This window comes from Myxocyprinus asiaticus, chromosome 13, assembly GCF_019703515.2.
Source record: "Myxocyprinus asiaticus isolate MX2 ecotype Aquarium Trade chromosome 13, UBuf_Myxa_2, whole genome shotgun sequence".
Lineage (NCBI taxonomy): Eukaryota > Metazoa > Chordata > Actinopteri > Cypriniformes > Catostomidae > Myxocyprinus > Myxocyprinus asiaticus.
Window position 1 is genome coordinate 49,045,432 of NC_059356.1, and position 16,055 is coordinate 49,061,486.

Below are 16,055 nucleotides of genomic sequence, written 5' to 3' on the forward strand. Positions count from 1 at the left end.
GCCAAACCTGCATGACACGTTTGTTGTCTTCTCCTGTATCTTTCAAAAAACTTTAATCATAAACTCTCTTTTTTTCAAAACATTATTCTCAGCAGATGTCTTTGAGATGCTTATGATTACAATTTTTTGTAAATCTGATCTTTTTAAGATGTTTATTAGATTGTGATGCTTTCCAGATAAAAAGATCTAAAACAGACATCTCGGAGATGTACGTGTGCTATCTGGGCCTGTGCTCAGTGAGTAGGGAGCAGTGAACACTGCATAAGGACCCTGCGAATTGGAACGTACCTTTATTTCTGCCACAAGAGCGCGTACACGGGTCAGAGCTGAAATTGTCCAACCGTGTTTTTGAACTAGTTATAAACGTGTTGCAGATGAGCAAACAACGCAAAAAAATACGTCTTCCAGACAAGGGTGTAGCCAGGAAATTACTTTTGGGTTGGCCTCAATAAAAATGGATGGGCCAAGTTTTTGCCCAATATTTGTATTTATTTATTTGCTAAATTTTCCTGTGCCACATTCAAACAGTTCTTTCAGAAATCAGAATTTATGCATTATTTTAACTATTTTATAAATATATATTTTAAGTCAAAGAATAATCTCTAGTATTCTGGGTGGGCCCGGGTCTAATTTGGGTGGGCCCAGGCCTACCTCGGCCCACCCTTGGCTACGCCACTGCTTCCAGATATAAACACATAATAACCTATATTAAATAGTATGTATGTATATCTACACCATGTATGGATGATGTAGGTGTGCTATCAGGGAAATTTAGGACTGTAGGACTTTCAGACTGTTACATTACATTTCTGCATTTTTTTCACCTGCTAACTGGTTCTGAGCCAATCAGATTCGGTAAACTGCACCTTCCCTCAAGTCCCGCCCCTTTTACTAAACCTACCTGTGGAGCGTGCAACCAGCACAAGCTCAACACAAGAACATGCATACTCACTTTCCCTTTTTCTGTTGTCCTTAGTTATTATTCTTCATTTGCAACTCTTTTACAAACTTAACCACTAGCGAGTGTAGGAAGAGGTCGGATGTGAACATTCTAGTCATCTAAGGAGCAAGATTTATTGTAAATACCCATTTGGTGACCCGGAACGATGCACGTAGTGAACACCCACGCCGGCTCATAGCGCAAAAGAGGTGAGCTGATCTTTATTTCAGAGAGTGTTTTCTTTCTCAATATCAGCTGTTTGTAAAAATGCAAAAAAATAAATAAAATAAAAAATAATAATAATAATAATAATAATATATATATATATATTAGTGTTAGGGTTAGTCAGTATTTAGAATTAACTTTAATAAGGGGTCTACGAAGTGTCCTTGTGTTTCAGGTTATTATTACACACATATAATGGGATATGTAAGTGGTATTAAGGGTCACAACACTTCTCTCTGTCTTTCCTATCCAACTTTTCGCAATAGACTTTGGAAGATGCGTCTCTTTCCATTTCACATCTATAGGGGCTGTTCACACAGAAGACGCTCTTGCATTTAAAAACAGCTGGACGGTGCCAGCGCAACGGAACAGAACACAGAACGCTGCTTTATAATGTACATATTTACAATTACAATATTTTTAAATACAGATTTATCAGTTTTAACACGTTTACTTCATGTCGTGTAGGCTACCGATAGAATAACAAACTGTGTGTGTTTGTGTGTGTGTGTGTGTGTTTGTGTTTGTGTGTGTGTGTGTGTGTGTGTGTGTGTTGTGTGTGTGTGTGTGTGTTTGTGTGTGTGTGTGTGTGTGTGTGTGTGTGTGTTTGTGTGTGTGTGTGTGTGTGTGTGTGTGTGTGTGTTTGTGTGTGTGTGTGTGTGTGTGTGTGTGTGTGTGTGTGTGTGTGTGTGTGTGTGTGTGTGTGTGTGTGTGTTTGTGTGTGTGTGTGTGTGTGTGTGTGTGTGTGTGTTGTGTGTGTGTGTGTGTGTGTGTGTGTGTGTGTGTGTGTGTGTGTGTGTGTGTGTGTGTGTGTGTGTGTGTGTGTGTGTGTGTGTGTGTGTGTGTGTGTGTGTGTGTGTGTGTGTGTGTGTGTGTGTGTGTGTGTGTGTGTGTGTGTGTGTGTGTGTGTGTGTGTGTGTGTGTGTGTGTGTGTGTGTGTGTGTGTGTGTGTGTGTGTGTGTGTGTGTGTGTGTTTGTGTGTGTGTGTGTGTGTGTGTGTGTGTGTGTTTGTGTGTGTGTGTGTGTGTGTGTGTGTTTGTGTGTGTGTGTGTGTGTGTGTGTGTGTATGTGTGTGTGTGTGTGTGTTTGAGAGAAAGAAAGCGAGACGCACTCAATAATTCATTCTCAGTTAACACTCTGCACTGATGTTATCTGAAGGTGAGCTGCTCAGGAGACCTTCAACTTCTACAAACAAACTGACTTTCATCTCAGACATCATGGAGTTATCACTGGTAAGTTGCCATGTGTGTGTGTGTTTGTAATTGTTTTAGCATCGCAAGAGTAGGAATAGAATAGAACAATACAACTAACAATTCTATACACAAACTGTGTTACAATACAGACACATTATAGATGGAATTCACTGTTCAGTGCAACAGTGACTAAACTGAAGTAGACTTTTGGAGCAGTTACATTTAAATGTATCATTCTGTCTGTTCTACAGTTTTCCTCTGAACTCTGAGCTTTGTCTTGTCTTTGTCACCCTGCCCTATTTCTTCAGATCATATCAGTCACGTTATCTATTAGAGATATTGCTAATCACTCAAACTGTCTGCTTATATGACTGATAGTTACCCCAGCACTGACTGTGCAATATATGTTGGAAGAGTTGAGTAGTCTTATGAAGTCATTCTGGACTCAACAATAAGCATGTGAGAACGTTTTAAGCCAATCGATGTAAACGTTTGCTCACTGTATCGGGCCAGTACTGTGTGTGCTGTCACGATGTTTTACATCTATTGATCATGCACTTGTATTTTTATGCCATGCAAACTTCAACATTTGCATTTCTGTGATGCATTAGACATTGTTGTGAATTTTGCTGGTTATAATATGTCACCAAAGTAAAGTAATCTAGCTATTATAGGTGAGATTTTGTTTAAATTGCAAGAATGATTTGTGATAGACTTGAAAGCATCAGAAAGAGCTGAAAACTGTAAACCAGTGAGTAATATGTTGCACCGTATGCTATTGTTTTCCAGCAAAAAAATAATAATAATAAATAAAAGATTCATCATAGCCTTTTTGGTATAAATAAATAGAAATAATAATAATTTAAATTTTTTTTTAAATTAAATGCTTAAATATGTTGCTAAACATAATTATTTTTGTGGTGGGGTCAAGATAAAAGTTGGCAGATTGAAAAAAATAAATAAATCCTAACTGTTGAACCCTGTTTATATGAGTTTATTATAATATTTCTTGTCATTTAGAGACAGGTAATATGTGTTTAAATCTCTGAATCAAGTCATTTCAGGGTGTTTGTTGTTTACTTCAAACGTTGGCATCAGTAAGTTTGTTTTCTTACAGAAGTGTGGCAAACCAGCTAATTCCTTAGTGAATCTCTATGAAGGGGGCGGGCTTTAGCCAAGCCTCTTGTTCTCCTGTGTTCTCATTGGTCAACATTCTGTTGTCATGGCACTGTTCTGAAGAGCAAACGGTGAACGCACAAAGAACCTGCCGTTAAAGTCCAGAAGAAGATCAGCGAGTGGAGATGAAATGAACTGCTGAGTCATGCAGAGTTCAGAATATTACATCATATTCATATCATTATTTATGAAGCCATATCAGTTATCAGTGTTTGCGTTCACAGATTATGCAACTGTTTTTTTTTTCTGGATGGCCAAAATACACCCCCAAATCCATCTTAAGAGAGATTTTAAGACTAATTTTCAACTACAAAAACTTGTCTTGCATTGTGACATGTGAAAGTCCATATAAAACTATTTTAAATAGCTTGTTAATAACTATTTTTCATCCTGTTTTATGATTATGAGAGATTACATGTTATATTTGAACCATTAAAAATTAATTTGTGATTATAAGTAGTGAAAAACTAAATAGTGACCAGTTACAGCCAGACTGATCACACTCTAAATTTGGCAACAGCAAGTCAAGTTTCGCTGCTGAAATCAGTCTGTGCTTACTGAAATTGGAACCATTGCCACCCAGTGGCCGAAGCTGGAAGTGTTGCTTCCGGGTGAAATGTCCACAGGGTGGCGCCAAAAGCGAGTTGTGTTTTTAGTTGTAGTAAATGATGTAATACAGTCAACTGGACTGCATATTTTATTAACTCTAATCCTTAAACCAAACCCCTAAACCCTAACCCTTAATAAAGTAAAAATGTAATCTGAGTGAAAATGCAATCTCCGAACCGTGCTCGTAATTTTTTATGTGAGTGCGATTACTTTCTGGTTTCCATGGGACCAGAACCTGCGTTTTTGAGGCTGCTCACACAATGCGCTATCAGTCACGTCACAGGAGAACGTAAACACATTTGAATTGATGCAAAGATGTAACTTGGCAGAATGGGGTCGATTTTCAGTGTACATGAACATTTGGAAGCAACAGGCCGATTTTCCGTATGATCTTGTTGTTAGTTTAGTAATCCTATACACTTTACCTCATACTTTTATATACATATTATCCTAAAATCTTGATGTTGTCCATGTTATTTGTCAACGACCCACAAATATATAACTTAATGTGAGAAAAGCAGCTTTCGACTGTAGTATTGATTATAATGTGAACTCTCTGTGGATTAGGCTCATCCTGCGGTGAAAGCATTTATGTGCGGATCTCTGAGCGGGACGTGCTCGACACTGCTCTTCCAGCCACTTGACCTGGTGAAGACCCGCCTCCAGACCCAACAGAACATCCTGCCTGGGTGAGTTCAACTGCACGAGTTTGACTGACAGACAGACTTCAAAGGCTGATTGACGTTTGAATGAATTTTGTCCTGTGTATCAGGTCAGGTCGGGTGGGCATGGTCACAGTCTTTGTAAATGTGCTGCGCACGGAGAAGCTGATTGGACTGTGGAGGGGCATGTCACCTGTGAGTATCACACATGCACACACTGACTGGTAAAAGACTTTAATTGTGTGCCTATTTATACTTTCTTTTAAAAGGATAGTTCACCTAAAACATGTAAATTGTTTCATCTTTGACTCATGTCATTCCAAACCTGTATAACTTTTTCTTTTATACTGTATGCTCAAGCGTGAATCATGGAATTATGGAATCATATGGACTGTTTTTATGTTACTTTTGTTCTTTTTGGAGTAAATGGAGGTCACTGTGATTAGTTTAATAGTACAGTTAATTGCACAGACATTACAGTCAGACAAACCGCCAGCTAGCTACTGTAGATGGATAGGTTGTCGGATAGACTGTCACATAGATAGTCATATATTCCGTCATATACAGTATATATACACCGATCAGCCACAACATTAAAACCACCTGCCTAATATTGTGTAGGTCCCCCTCGTGCCACCAAAACAGCGCCAACACGCATCTCAGAATAACATTCAGAGATGATATTCTTCTCATCACAATTGTACAGAGCGGTTATCTGAGTTACCGTAGACTTTGTCAGTTCAAACCAGTCTGGCCATTCTCTGTTGACCTCTCTCATCAACAAGGTGTTTCCGTCCACAGAACTGCCGCTCACTGGATGTTTTTTGTTTTTGGCACCATTCGGAGAAAATTCTAGAGACTGTTGTGTGTGAAAATCCCAGAAATACTCAAACCCGCCCATCTGGCACCAACAATCATACCACAGTCCAAATCACTGAGATCAAATTTTTTTTCCCATTCTGTTAGTTTGATTGGCTGATTAGATAATCGCATGGATGATTGTTGGTGCCAGATGGGCTGGTCGGTGATTGGTGTGTGTGTATATATATATATATATATATATATATATATATATATATATATATATATATATATATATATGTATATATAGTATGTACAAGTACAAATCTGTTATATACAGTGCAGGGGAATGCAATGCAGAAGAGGTAGGATATGTTAAATAATATAATTGACTATGCTGTGTATAGCACGTAATTATAGTATAGTTTTTAACTGTTCATGAGATGGATAGCCTGAGAGAAAAACTGTTCTTATAGATAGATAGATATCAACTAAAAGCAGATGAGAGGCCTTTTGTGGGTTTGTTTACATTTGAATTTTTGAAAGTTGGAGTTTGAATTAACGAGCATTCCATTTGGCCCATTTAAAAATTCTGTCAATGTCTATGGGATGTTCCTCATTTTTCATCATCCGCTGTGTGAAAACTGTAAGTCCGATCAATTAGAAAAGACATAGCACAGCATTCTAGATCAATCTGAAGATATGCACCAAGTTTGGTGGATGTAGCTTGAAAGCTCTAGGAGGAATTAGAGTTAGAATTTCTGGTCTCTAAGCAAAGTTTGGCGTTGTCAAGCCAACATAATATTTGCACATTAGCACTGCTGAGGCAGTCACTTTTTAAACAGCAGTAATAATGATGTAAAATGTAATACAGATAATATTAAACTACTGAGATTAACAAATAAATTACATTGTAGTTATAATATAATATATATTAATATATACAGCTGTAATAATAATAATAATGTTTGTCTCTTTCTGCAGTCATTTGTGCGCTGTATTCCAGGAGTTGGGATCTACTTCAGCACATATTTCACCCTAAAGCAGCGTTTTTTCGGTGATGGGGCCCCGGGTCCTCTACATGCGGTGCTTCTGGGAGCTGGAGCCAGAAGTGTTGCAGGAATCTGCATGCTGCCCATCACAGTCATCAAAACACGCTTTGAGGTGTGTTTGTGTATAGATAAACAAATAAAACACAAAGATGAGTGGAGACACATCTAATTTGTGTGTGTGTGTGTGTGTGTGTGTTTCAGAGTGGCCGTTATAACTACAGCAGTGTTGCTGGAGCGTTGCGGTGTGTTTTTCGGACCGAGGGTCCGAGGGCTCTGTTCTCTGGTCTCACAGTCACTCTGCTCAGAGACGCTCCATTCTCGGGAATATACGTCATGTTCTACAGTCAGGCCAAAAACACACTGCCACAAGGTCTGTACACACATTGTATGAGTGTGTGTGTGTGTGTGTGAGAGAGAGAGAGAGAAAGAGAATATACAGGGGCCCCAAAGGTATTTGTCCACTTTCAAAAATGTCTGAGGGTTATTTGAAGGAAACGGTGCCATTAGTGCTAGAAATTGAGTATTATTGACTTGTTTTCCAGTAAAACTATCTAAACATTCTTAAAACAAGAGAAAATGAAAATGAAATAATACTGAACAAATATGTATAGTGAACCTATCCTTTTTGGCACCACCATATGTTTGCCATCTATTCAAGTGTGTGATATGACATTTTTAATTCATATTATAACAGACTGTAGAATTCCTGAAAAGCTGCCTTGTGTCATAACAGGAATATTACAGCATTTTGCAGTCTGTGTGCGTATGTTTCTTCATAAGAGATAAGAGCAGTTCTGTCATCCAAACCAGATCGAACAGGGAGTCAGCGTAACGGTGGATTGTGTAACAGCCATGTGGAACATTTACGCAAACGGTACTCATGTTTGTAATGATTTCTCATCTCTTCTCTCAGAGGTAGTTCAGTCATCATACGCTCCGCTGGTGAACTTCAGTTGTGGGGTTCTAGCAGGCGTTTTGGCGTCTGTTTTGACTCAGCCAGCTGATGTGGTGAAAACTCACATTCAAGTGAGTCCAGATGTCTTCAGGTGTATGTCAGATGTGGTGCGATACATTTACAAGGTAAAAGAACTTTATCTCACACTGTACAACCAATTACAGTGTTCAAATATGCATCTTTCTGCTTCAGAATACAGATTAGCATTTAAATACATTAACAAACCATGACAGGTATAGAGTGCAACAGTGCCCGCCCAGTTTTCTTGGTTCCAAAGATATTTTTCCATTCATTTTTTCCATAGGCATTTCAAAAAATCCTATATTAAAGAGCTGTTTGAAACCATGAACCAAACCAACCAGCTCCGTGGTAAATCACATCATTTTATGTGTACTTAACGTCTTTTAGGAGGGCATGAACTACAATCCCATGAAGCATTGTGAATGACGTAATCAAGTAAAAAACGGGGGAAAAATATAATACTATGGATTTAAAGTTGTTTATTGGAAGTATAGAAACAATATAGTTTAAGTATATTGCAAAATATGCAGATATGTACATATATAAGTAGTTTTGAGGGTGTAGCGACTGAATTTAGTCATTCACAGGGCATTATGGGAGTGGACGGTCGCTGCATCATGGGTATTGTAGATGTTTAATAGGAATTCAGCTATTAAACACTTTTTTATTATTATTATTAATTTGATATAACATTGATGGTTTCAACAGAAGTATATGCCATCCATTAACAACCTCACAGCTCACAGTAGGCCTGTCTTTAAAAGTTTATAAGTTATCGATAAAAATCAGTTTGCCTACGGAGAAAATATTAGACTAATTTCATAATGCTTTCAGGTGCCAGTAAGTCCATATTTTCCGTTCTATTTAACACGTTTTAGCATATTTAAACATGTGAAATTTAAAGTGATGTGTTTCTACGTGACTAGCTGAACCGGACAGGATCGCAAAACTAATGACCGTTTTTAAACAGGTTTACCAAACATTACCCCGTCTGCCACTAGTTAAACAAACAGGTTTGGTTAGCCAATGTATTTATGTCAGGCCCAATCCGGCTGTTCAAATGATCAAATTACAATTCTGTCTGGTGCCGCTAATGCCATAGAAATTATTCTCTCCACCTTTAAATCCATTATGCAGACTTTCTTCCCAAATCAGTGCAGAAAATTCAGAAAAAAATAATTTGCATATTCTGTCTGGGCTTTTTGAGAGTTAGATTTATAAAATATAATGTTTCCATGTGTGCTGTACACATTTTAGATTAGAATTGACCTGTCTCTCTCTCTGTCTGTCTCTCAGGAACACGGGTTGGTTGGATTCTTCCGTGGCGCGGTTCCTCGCTCTCTCAGGAGAACTATGATGGCGGCGATGGCGTGGACAGTGTACGAGCAGCTGATGGCTCAGATGGGCCTGAAATCCTGAGACAGATCCAAACGAAACATAAAAAGAACATGAACTTCAGTAAAGCAGAAGCTCACACAAGTTCTGTCTAATGTTCCAGAGTTTGACTGGGCTGAGATTCATGAGTCAGGAGATCCGCACCAGAAAACACGGAGAAAAAACATGCTGTTTGTTCGATTCTCAAACACATTGAAATGAACTATAAAAAACAGATTTTGAGCTGTTAAATGCACTTTATAATCTGATCTCTACTTCTCTCTTGAGTTTATAACAAAATTATACTAGAATGCGTTTTAATAATGCGTCTTTACGGTTTGCACCGCCAGGCTTTGGGTTATGAACTTTTCACACTGACATCGGTTTAATAATCTTCAGTTTGCGTTTACGGTTTTAATACGTTTAGGAGTTTTAAAAATTCGAATGCATACAGTTGTGATTGACAAGCCAACAGTATACAGCACGCTGCTTATACAGTAAAATAAAATATTACAATTGTCTTGTTAATTTGATGTTATAGGGAGGAGAAAAGACCAGTCTTTTATAAAAAAAACAAATTATTTCACATTTTTCCTCATCTTATTTAGCAGTCTACCTGAGGACATACCGTAGACATCTATTGTTCTTATATACAAAGCTAATTTTAAATAGTACAGACTAACACCTAAAAAAAAAAAAGAAATAAAATAAAACATTATTTGAGTCATTTTAATCCTTGAGAATGGCACCAAAGTTACGTTTTGTCAGATTTAGTTCACTGCTAGAGACAATTTAGTCCTCTAGTAATTAAAGCAAGCAAGTCCACCCCCCCCCCCCCCACACACACACACACACACACACATACACAACCAAAATGTATACCATGATCAATGGAAACATGTAAATGATTCACACTGCAACCTTCTCAATGTTCAAGCCAAATCTCCGCCCTTGGCTGCATTAAACACACAGAGAATGCACTATGAATGTACTAAGTCGCTCTGGACAAAAGCATCTGCCAAATGCATGAATGTAAATGCAAACATGTTTTTATATTAATCAGGCTTTGAGAGGAATCCTTTTTTCCCAGTCTGGCAGAATATTTCACAGTGTTTTATGTGAATGAGGAGCAGATAAGATAACCTGCAGTCTGTGTGAACTTTCTTACGCAAAACACTTTAAACGGAGTTCAAAGAGAGTAATTAAATGCATTAAAATATTATGAATATATGTGGCATGTTGAAGTTGTTTAATACTTGAATCATTTGTTTTTTTTTGTTTGAGACATGTTTGAAATAGCTGATGGTTAATTGAACTATGGTCTTTTGCATCATCGTAGATTTTGTACTCAATAAAGAATATCTTTTCCTAAAAAGACATCTTTGTGTTTATGTTCTGATCATTTAAAGTTCCCAAATAGTTTTTTTTTTAATATATAATAAAGTTACAGAATAAGGTGTTTCATAGCCTACAAATATTTTGCATGATAGTTGCAATCCTCTGAAATACCTCAGCCATTACTGCAGTTACTGTTACTGCTGTAAAACTATTTAAATAAACTGAGAAAGTGAATCAAGATCTTCACATGCTGTAAACGTTTTTGCTTTACCGTTTGGATGATGGTGGTCCTCAGACCAAGTTACAGCAATGTTTGTAGAAACTATGAGTTACCATGATGTCAATAAGACTCAGAAATAGCCTCCTTTTTTAAAACAAATTTACTTGAATGGAAACAGCCTTCCATTTCTTTTCACACAAATTATGTAGGTCATTAAAAATAATTGTATTGTTTACTTGTATCTTAATACACTTATAGCCCTATTGTACCCTACCAGTGGACATTTGGTATCCGGTCATTTTTCATTAAGGACATTTTAACCCAGTAAACGTGACAGTCCTGTTCTGAATTCATTTTTGTTTACCTGTGACCCTCAAATCAGTGACTTAACCTCGACCTGTGCATTGATCTCTCTCTCTCTCTCTCTCTCTCTCTCTCTCTCTCTCTCTCTCTCTCTCACACACACACACACACACACGTTTTCTTATCCTTACTACACTCTTCGTACATCACTACTCATGAGTGTTTATTTAAATGTGATGCCTAATTAAAAACATCCAAACTGTTTGTGAGCAATGTAAACACTTGTGACACTGTCCTCCAGAACATTATATCTCTCAGCAAACAAAAGTTGCGACAGTGTACACTGTGTTTAACCGAGGAGTCACTCCGCGTCTCGCCATTGTCTTAATATGGTCTTTGTCTTAATATGGACAATCCATCCCGTGTGTCTTAATATGGGCCACCCGTCCGTCACTGTACAGTGAACACTAGTGCCATCTACCGGCAGAGACATAACCGTACAGCTGAACAGAAATCACAGCACTGTGACCATTGGCGCCATCTAGCGGTACATAAATTACAATGCAAAACACAAGAGAAATTGTTCTTGTTTCTAGCGCCATCTTGCGGCAAAGGAATCACAGTGTATAGAAATCATTATGTAGGGACAGGCGGAAACGTAAATACTTGTCATACTCTTGTCTGTTTCTTAAATGGCAGTGTGCTCACAGATGATGACTTCGACACAGTTCTCCAGTCATTGTACACAAACTTGTTTTTATATCATTGTGGGGACTCTCCATAGACTTCCATGCATTTTATGGATTTTATAACATTGTGGGGACTCTCCATAGACTTCCATGCATTTTATGGATTTTATAACATTGTGGGGACTCTCCATAGACTTCCATGCATTTTATGGATTTTAAAACATTGTGGGGACTCTCCATAGACTTCCATGCATTTTATGGATTTTAAAACATTGTGGGGACTCTCCATAGACTTCCATGCATTTTATAACATTGTGGGGACTCTCCATAGACTTCCATGCATTTTATAACATTGTGGGGACTCTCCATAGACTTCCGTGCATTTTATAACATTTTGGGGACTCTCCATAGACTTCCATGCATTTTATGGATTTTATAACATTGTGGGGACTCTCCATAGACTTCCGTGCATTTTATGGATTTTAAAACATTGTGGGGACTCTCCATAGACTTCCATGCATTTTATGGATTTTATAACATTGTGGGGACTCTCCATAGACTTCCATGCATTTTATAACATTGTGAGGACTCTCCACAGACTTCCATGCATTTTATGGATTTTATAGCATTGTGGGGACTCTCCATAGACTTCCATGCATTTAATAACATTGTGGGGACTCTCCATAGACTTCCGTGCATTTTATAACATTGTGGGGACTCTCCATAGACTTCCGTGCATTTTATAACATTGTGGGGACTCTCCATAGACTTCCATGCATTTTATAACATTGTGGGGACTCTCCATAGACTTCCATGCATTTTATGGATTTTATAACATTGTGGGGACTCTCCATAGACTTCCATGCATTTTATAACATTGTGGGGACTCTCCATAGACTTCCATGCATTTTATGGATTTTATAACATTGTGGGGACTCTCCATAGACTTCCTTGCATTTTATAACATTGTGGGGACTCTCCATAGACTTCCATGCATTTTATGGATTTTATAACATTGTGGGGACTCTCCATAGACTTCCTTGCATTTTATAACATTGTGGGGACTCTCCATAGACTTCCTTGCATTTTATGGATTTTATACAGATCTAACGGTAATTTCTATCCCCTACACCTAACCCTACTCTTAAACCTAACCCTCACAGAAACCTTTTTGCATTTTTACATTTAAAAAAAAAACATAGTTTAGTATGTTTAATAAGCCATTTCCCTCGGGACCGCTGGCTGAGCCCCACAAGGTAGGTGATCTCAGGTTTTACTATCCTTGTGGGGACATTTGGGCTTAAATGGTCATTTCCACCACAGAATGCTACCTGAATTAAAAATAAAACATAATTTGAGATATGGTGGAAATGAAAAGAGATTCTTGTTCATAGTCCACTAATGGTGTTTGTACATGTCAGGGATGGGACACTGCTGTTGTTAACATGCAAAAGAAAGAATTTCATTCAGCAAGATGCCTTTTGGCATGGCTGGTAATTCATATCTGCCAGCTACTGTTTGCAGGGTATGTGTTTCAGATTGACCTTTGACATTAAATCCTGCTGTTTAGTAACAACAATGCACTCTTGTTAAAGTAACACATTTGATTATATTAGGAGGAACAGACGAAAGTAAAGCATGCACATACACCTAAATGACAGATTTTTCTAAGAGTGAAATTTTGTCTTGCTTATGAGCAGGATAACAATGCGGGTACATTTTCTATTTGTACAGGGAATTTTGCAGTGGGTGAAATAACATTGATAAACATTGTCAGGTGTAAGGGGGTTCGAGGGAAAGGAGGAGGCGAGAACCGGCTTGACAACTTAAATAATAATTTAACGAACAACTTAAACAAAAACACACAACCATAAACACACACAATACAGCTGCCTGTAATTCTCTCTCTCTCGAACTGTCGTCCCCGGCCGCCTTTATCCCTCGTGCGCCCCATCAGGCTGATTGGGGACCGGGCGTGCGTCATTCCAGCCCGGCCCCACCCTCCTCGGCTCTACACTCCTCCCGGCGTTGCCTCAGGCCGGGGAGCCCCCGGCATGACGTACATCCCCACTTCCTCTCTGGGGGGCATGCCTTGCGCCCCGACTGCCGGCGGGTCATCCCCGCCTTCCTCAACCTGGGAGGAGACAGGAGGGGAAAAACAACAACAAAACAAAATAGGCGAGGGAAAGGCCAACACGGAGCGACAGAGAGAGAGAGAGGAGAGAGAGAAAAAGAAACTCACCAGTTCTCTGATGCGCCGTCGCGTGGTCCTCGATCACTCCTCCACCCTCTCAGGTGGACGGCAGCCACTCCTCCCCGGGTGGACCGGAGTCAGACCTCTGACCCCCAGTGGACAGAACGCCCCTCCGCGTTCCCGGCGTCCCGTGGGGACACTCCTCCGCCCCTGGCAGCGGCTCTACCACTCCAGGCGGTCGGGGAGTCACTTCCCTCCTCCCCCCACGGACGGTGGTCTTCTCTCGACCCCTCCGCGTTCCCGGGGGACGGCAGGGCACTCCACCGCCCCCGGCAGCGGCTCCCTCGCTCCAGGCGGTTGGGGAGTCCAGTCCCCATTTGCCTCGCGGACGGCGGCCGTTCCCCACATCCGGGTGGTCGGGCTACTCTGTCCCCCGTCGGATGGCAGCGGTGCTCCCCTGGGTGGAGGCAGTGTCGAGGACTCTGCAACGGGAATCCCTCCTCCTTCCCGGGTTTTGGCACCAATGTAAGGGGGTTCGAGGGAAAGGAGAAGGTGAGAACCGGTTTGACAACTTAAATAATAATTTAATGAACAACTTAAACAAAAACACACAACCATAAACACACACAGTACAGCTGCCTGTAATTCTCTCTCTCTCGAACTGTCGTCCCCGGCCGCCTTTATCCCTTGCGCGCCCCATCAGGCTGATTGGGAACCGGGCGTGCGTTATTCCAGCCTGGCCCCGCCCTCCTCGGCTCTACATCAGGTTACCGCTTTTCCTTTATATCACTAGACTAAATCTGTGTCAGAGTCATTTCACATGTTCCAGTTTTGTCCTCAAGGGGGCCTGTAGGCCTGCAGTCAATTCAAAGGTGTTTGGCACGATTTCAAGAGAATTGCTAAACTGAATGGCTCTGCTAATACAATTTAAATAATTTCAGAATAATAGTTAGTTAGTTTTCTGTTGCTCATCTATAGTCTCAGTTAGCTGTAAATGTAGATGCAAAATGAATGCAATTTTCAGGACAATAGGTGAGTGTTACTTATTCCCACGACCACAAATGCACATTTTCCTGTAATGATTGATTTGAAGTTATGCTGTTTTCTATGCTAGCTAGCATAGAGTTGGGAACCTATTCTTCTTATACAGATAGCCCCTCAACATTCTTGAGATTCTCCTTCAAGTGATTGCATATGTGTTCAAAGTCCTTCGGCTTGTCCCTTGCTCCCCACACGTCAATAAATGTGTCAATGCAGCACCCATGTATTGAACTACAGTGAAAAGCATAGTGGTTCGCAGTCGGCAAGTTTCCATCTTGGAATGAAATCCAACTCTGTGCCCATGTTGGCTTATCTGACCGACGGTTGCACTCATTATACTTCAGAAGGGTTTTGTACTCGGCTGAGAGGCTAGACACTCAGTTGTCACAACGGATATGTCTAGCGCAGGCCAGGAAGCCTGCTGCGATGGTCGTCTGATCTTATGTGGCATTTAAAACACCTAGAACATGAGGACTTGAGTCCTCATGGCTCTGAGAGCTTTTTGGACAGTCATGCAGGTTCACGTTCTGTCCCGCATGGACAACACTGCAGTTGTGGCCTGGAGACCGCACATTGGCACACTATAAGTGCAGCGATTTTGAAGTTGCTATAATCTGTGCTTAATGTATTTTATTATTGTTATTTTATTGTAAAGCGCTTTGGTTAACACATGTTGTTTTTAAATGTGCTATAGAAATAAATGTGTCAATGTCAATGTTGTTGCTTTTGGTACTTCATGTGTGGCCCCTGAATGGGGCCTGTCTGACGTTTACATATGTTCATGAGTGTGGTGAACAGGACGGAGCCGAGTGGCGTCTGGAACGTGAGGACTGTGTGGCATGCAGGTGGAAGTCATTTGCCACTTAAATTCCCGGCCTCACTCTGCCCAGACGCCGCTTGGCTCCTCCCTGTTCACCACACTCATGTGCATATGTAAATCCACTCAGATTGAATTCAGTAACTTTATATACCCCTACCTTGCACATACATTACCACTTGCTAGAGGTCTGCGACCCGACCTGGGCCCGACGGGACCTGAGAACCCGACGGGTTTCGGGCTGGGTTCGGGTCAGTTTTTCAAGTAGGACTTTGAGTTCGGGTCGGACTTGTAATGAATGAATAAAAACAACAAAAAAACAGGCTTTCCGAACTTGTTTTGTGCACGTGCTCTCACTCACAGACACGTGCGAACGGACAAGTTGGCCATTCATGCTGAAAGTGTTTTTGCGCGCATCTGTTCTGTTTTCCCCTTGTTTTCCTAT

The 16,055-nt window shown here is 40.1% G+C and overlaps 2 protein-coding genes across 4 annotated transcripts in view; one reads left to right on the forward strand and one right to left on the reverse strand.

Moving 5' to 3' along the window:
• The window catches only part of LOC127449901 (von Willebrand factor A domain-containing protein 7-like), a 230,368-nt gene that overhangs the window by 122,152 nt on the left and 92,161 nt on the right, over positions 1-16,055 (reverse strand). The gene's annotated exons all lie outside the window — the stretch shown is intronic.
• Positions 936-10,374, forward strand: slc25a38a (solute carrier family 25 member 38a). Of its 3 annotated transcripts, XM_051713505.1 has the most exons (9): positions 936-1,149; positions 1,471-1,560; positions 2,324-2,397; positions 4,711-4,832; positions 4,916-5,000; positions 6,591-6,770; positions 6,860-7,028; positions 7,572-7,738; positions 8,931-10,374. In XM_051713505.1, exons 3-9 carry the CDS (start codon positions 2,383-2,385, stop codon positions 9,051-9,053), a joined length of 861 nt encoding a protein of 286 aa, XP_051569465.1. In that variant the 5' UTR covers positions 936-1,149; positions 1,471-1,560; positions 2,324-2,382; the 3' UTR covers positions 9,054-10,374. The 3 variants fall into 3 exon arrangements, with proteins under 3 accessions (XP_051569465.1, XP_051569464.1, XP_051569463.1); XM_051713504.1 differs by lacking the exon at positions 1,471-1,560; XM_051713503.1 differs by lacking the exons at positions 936-1,149; positions 1,471-1,560 and having other exon boundaries at positions 1,727-2,397.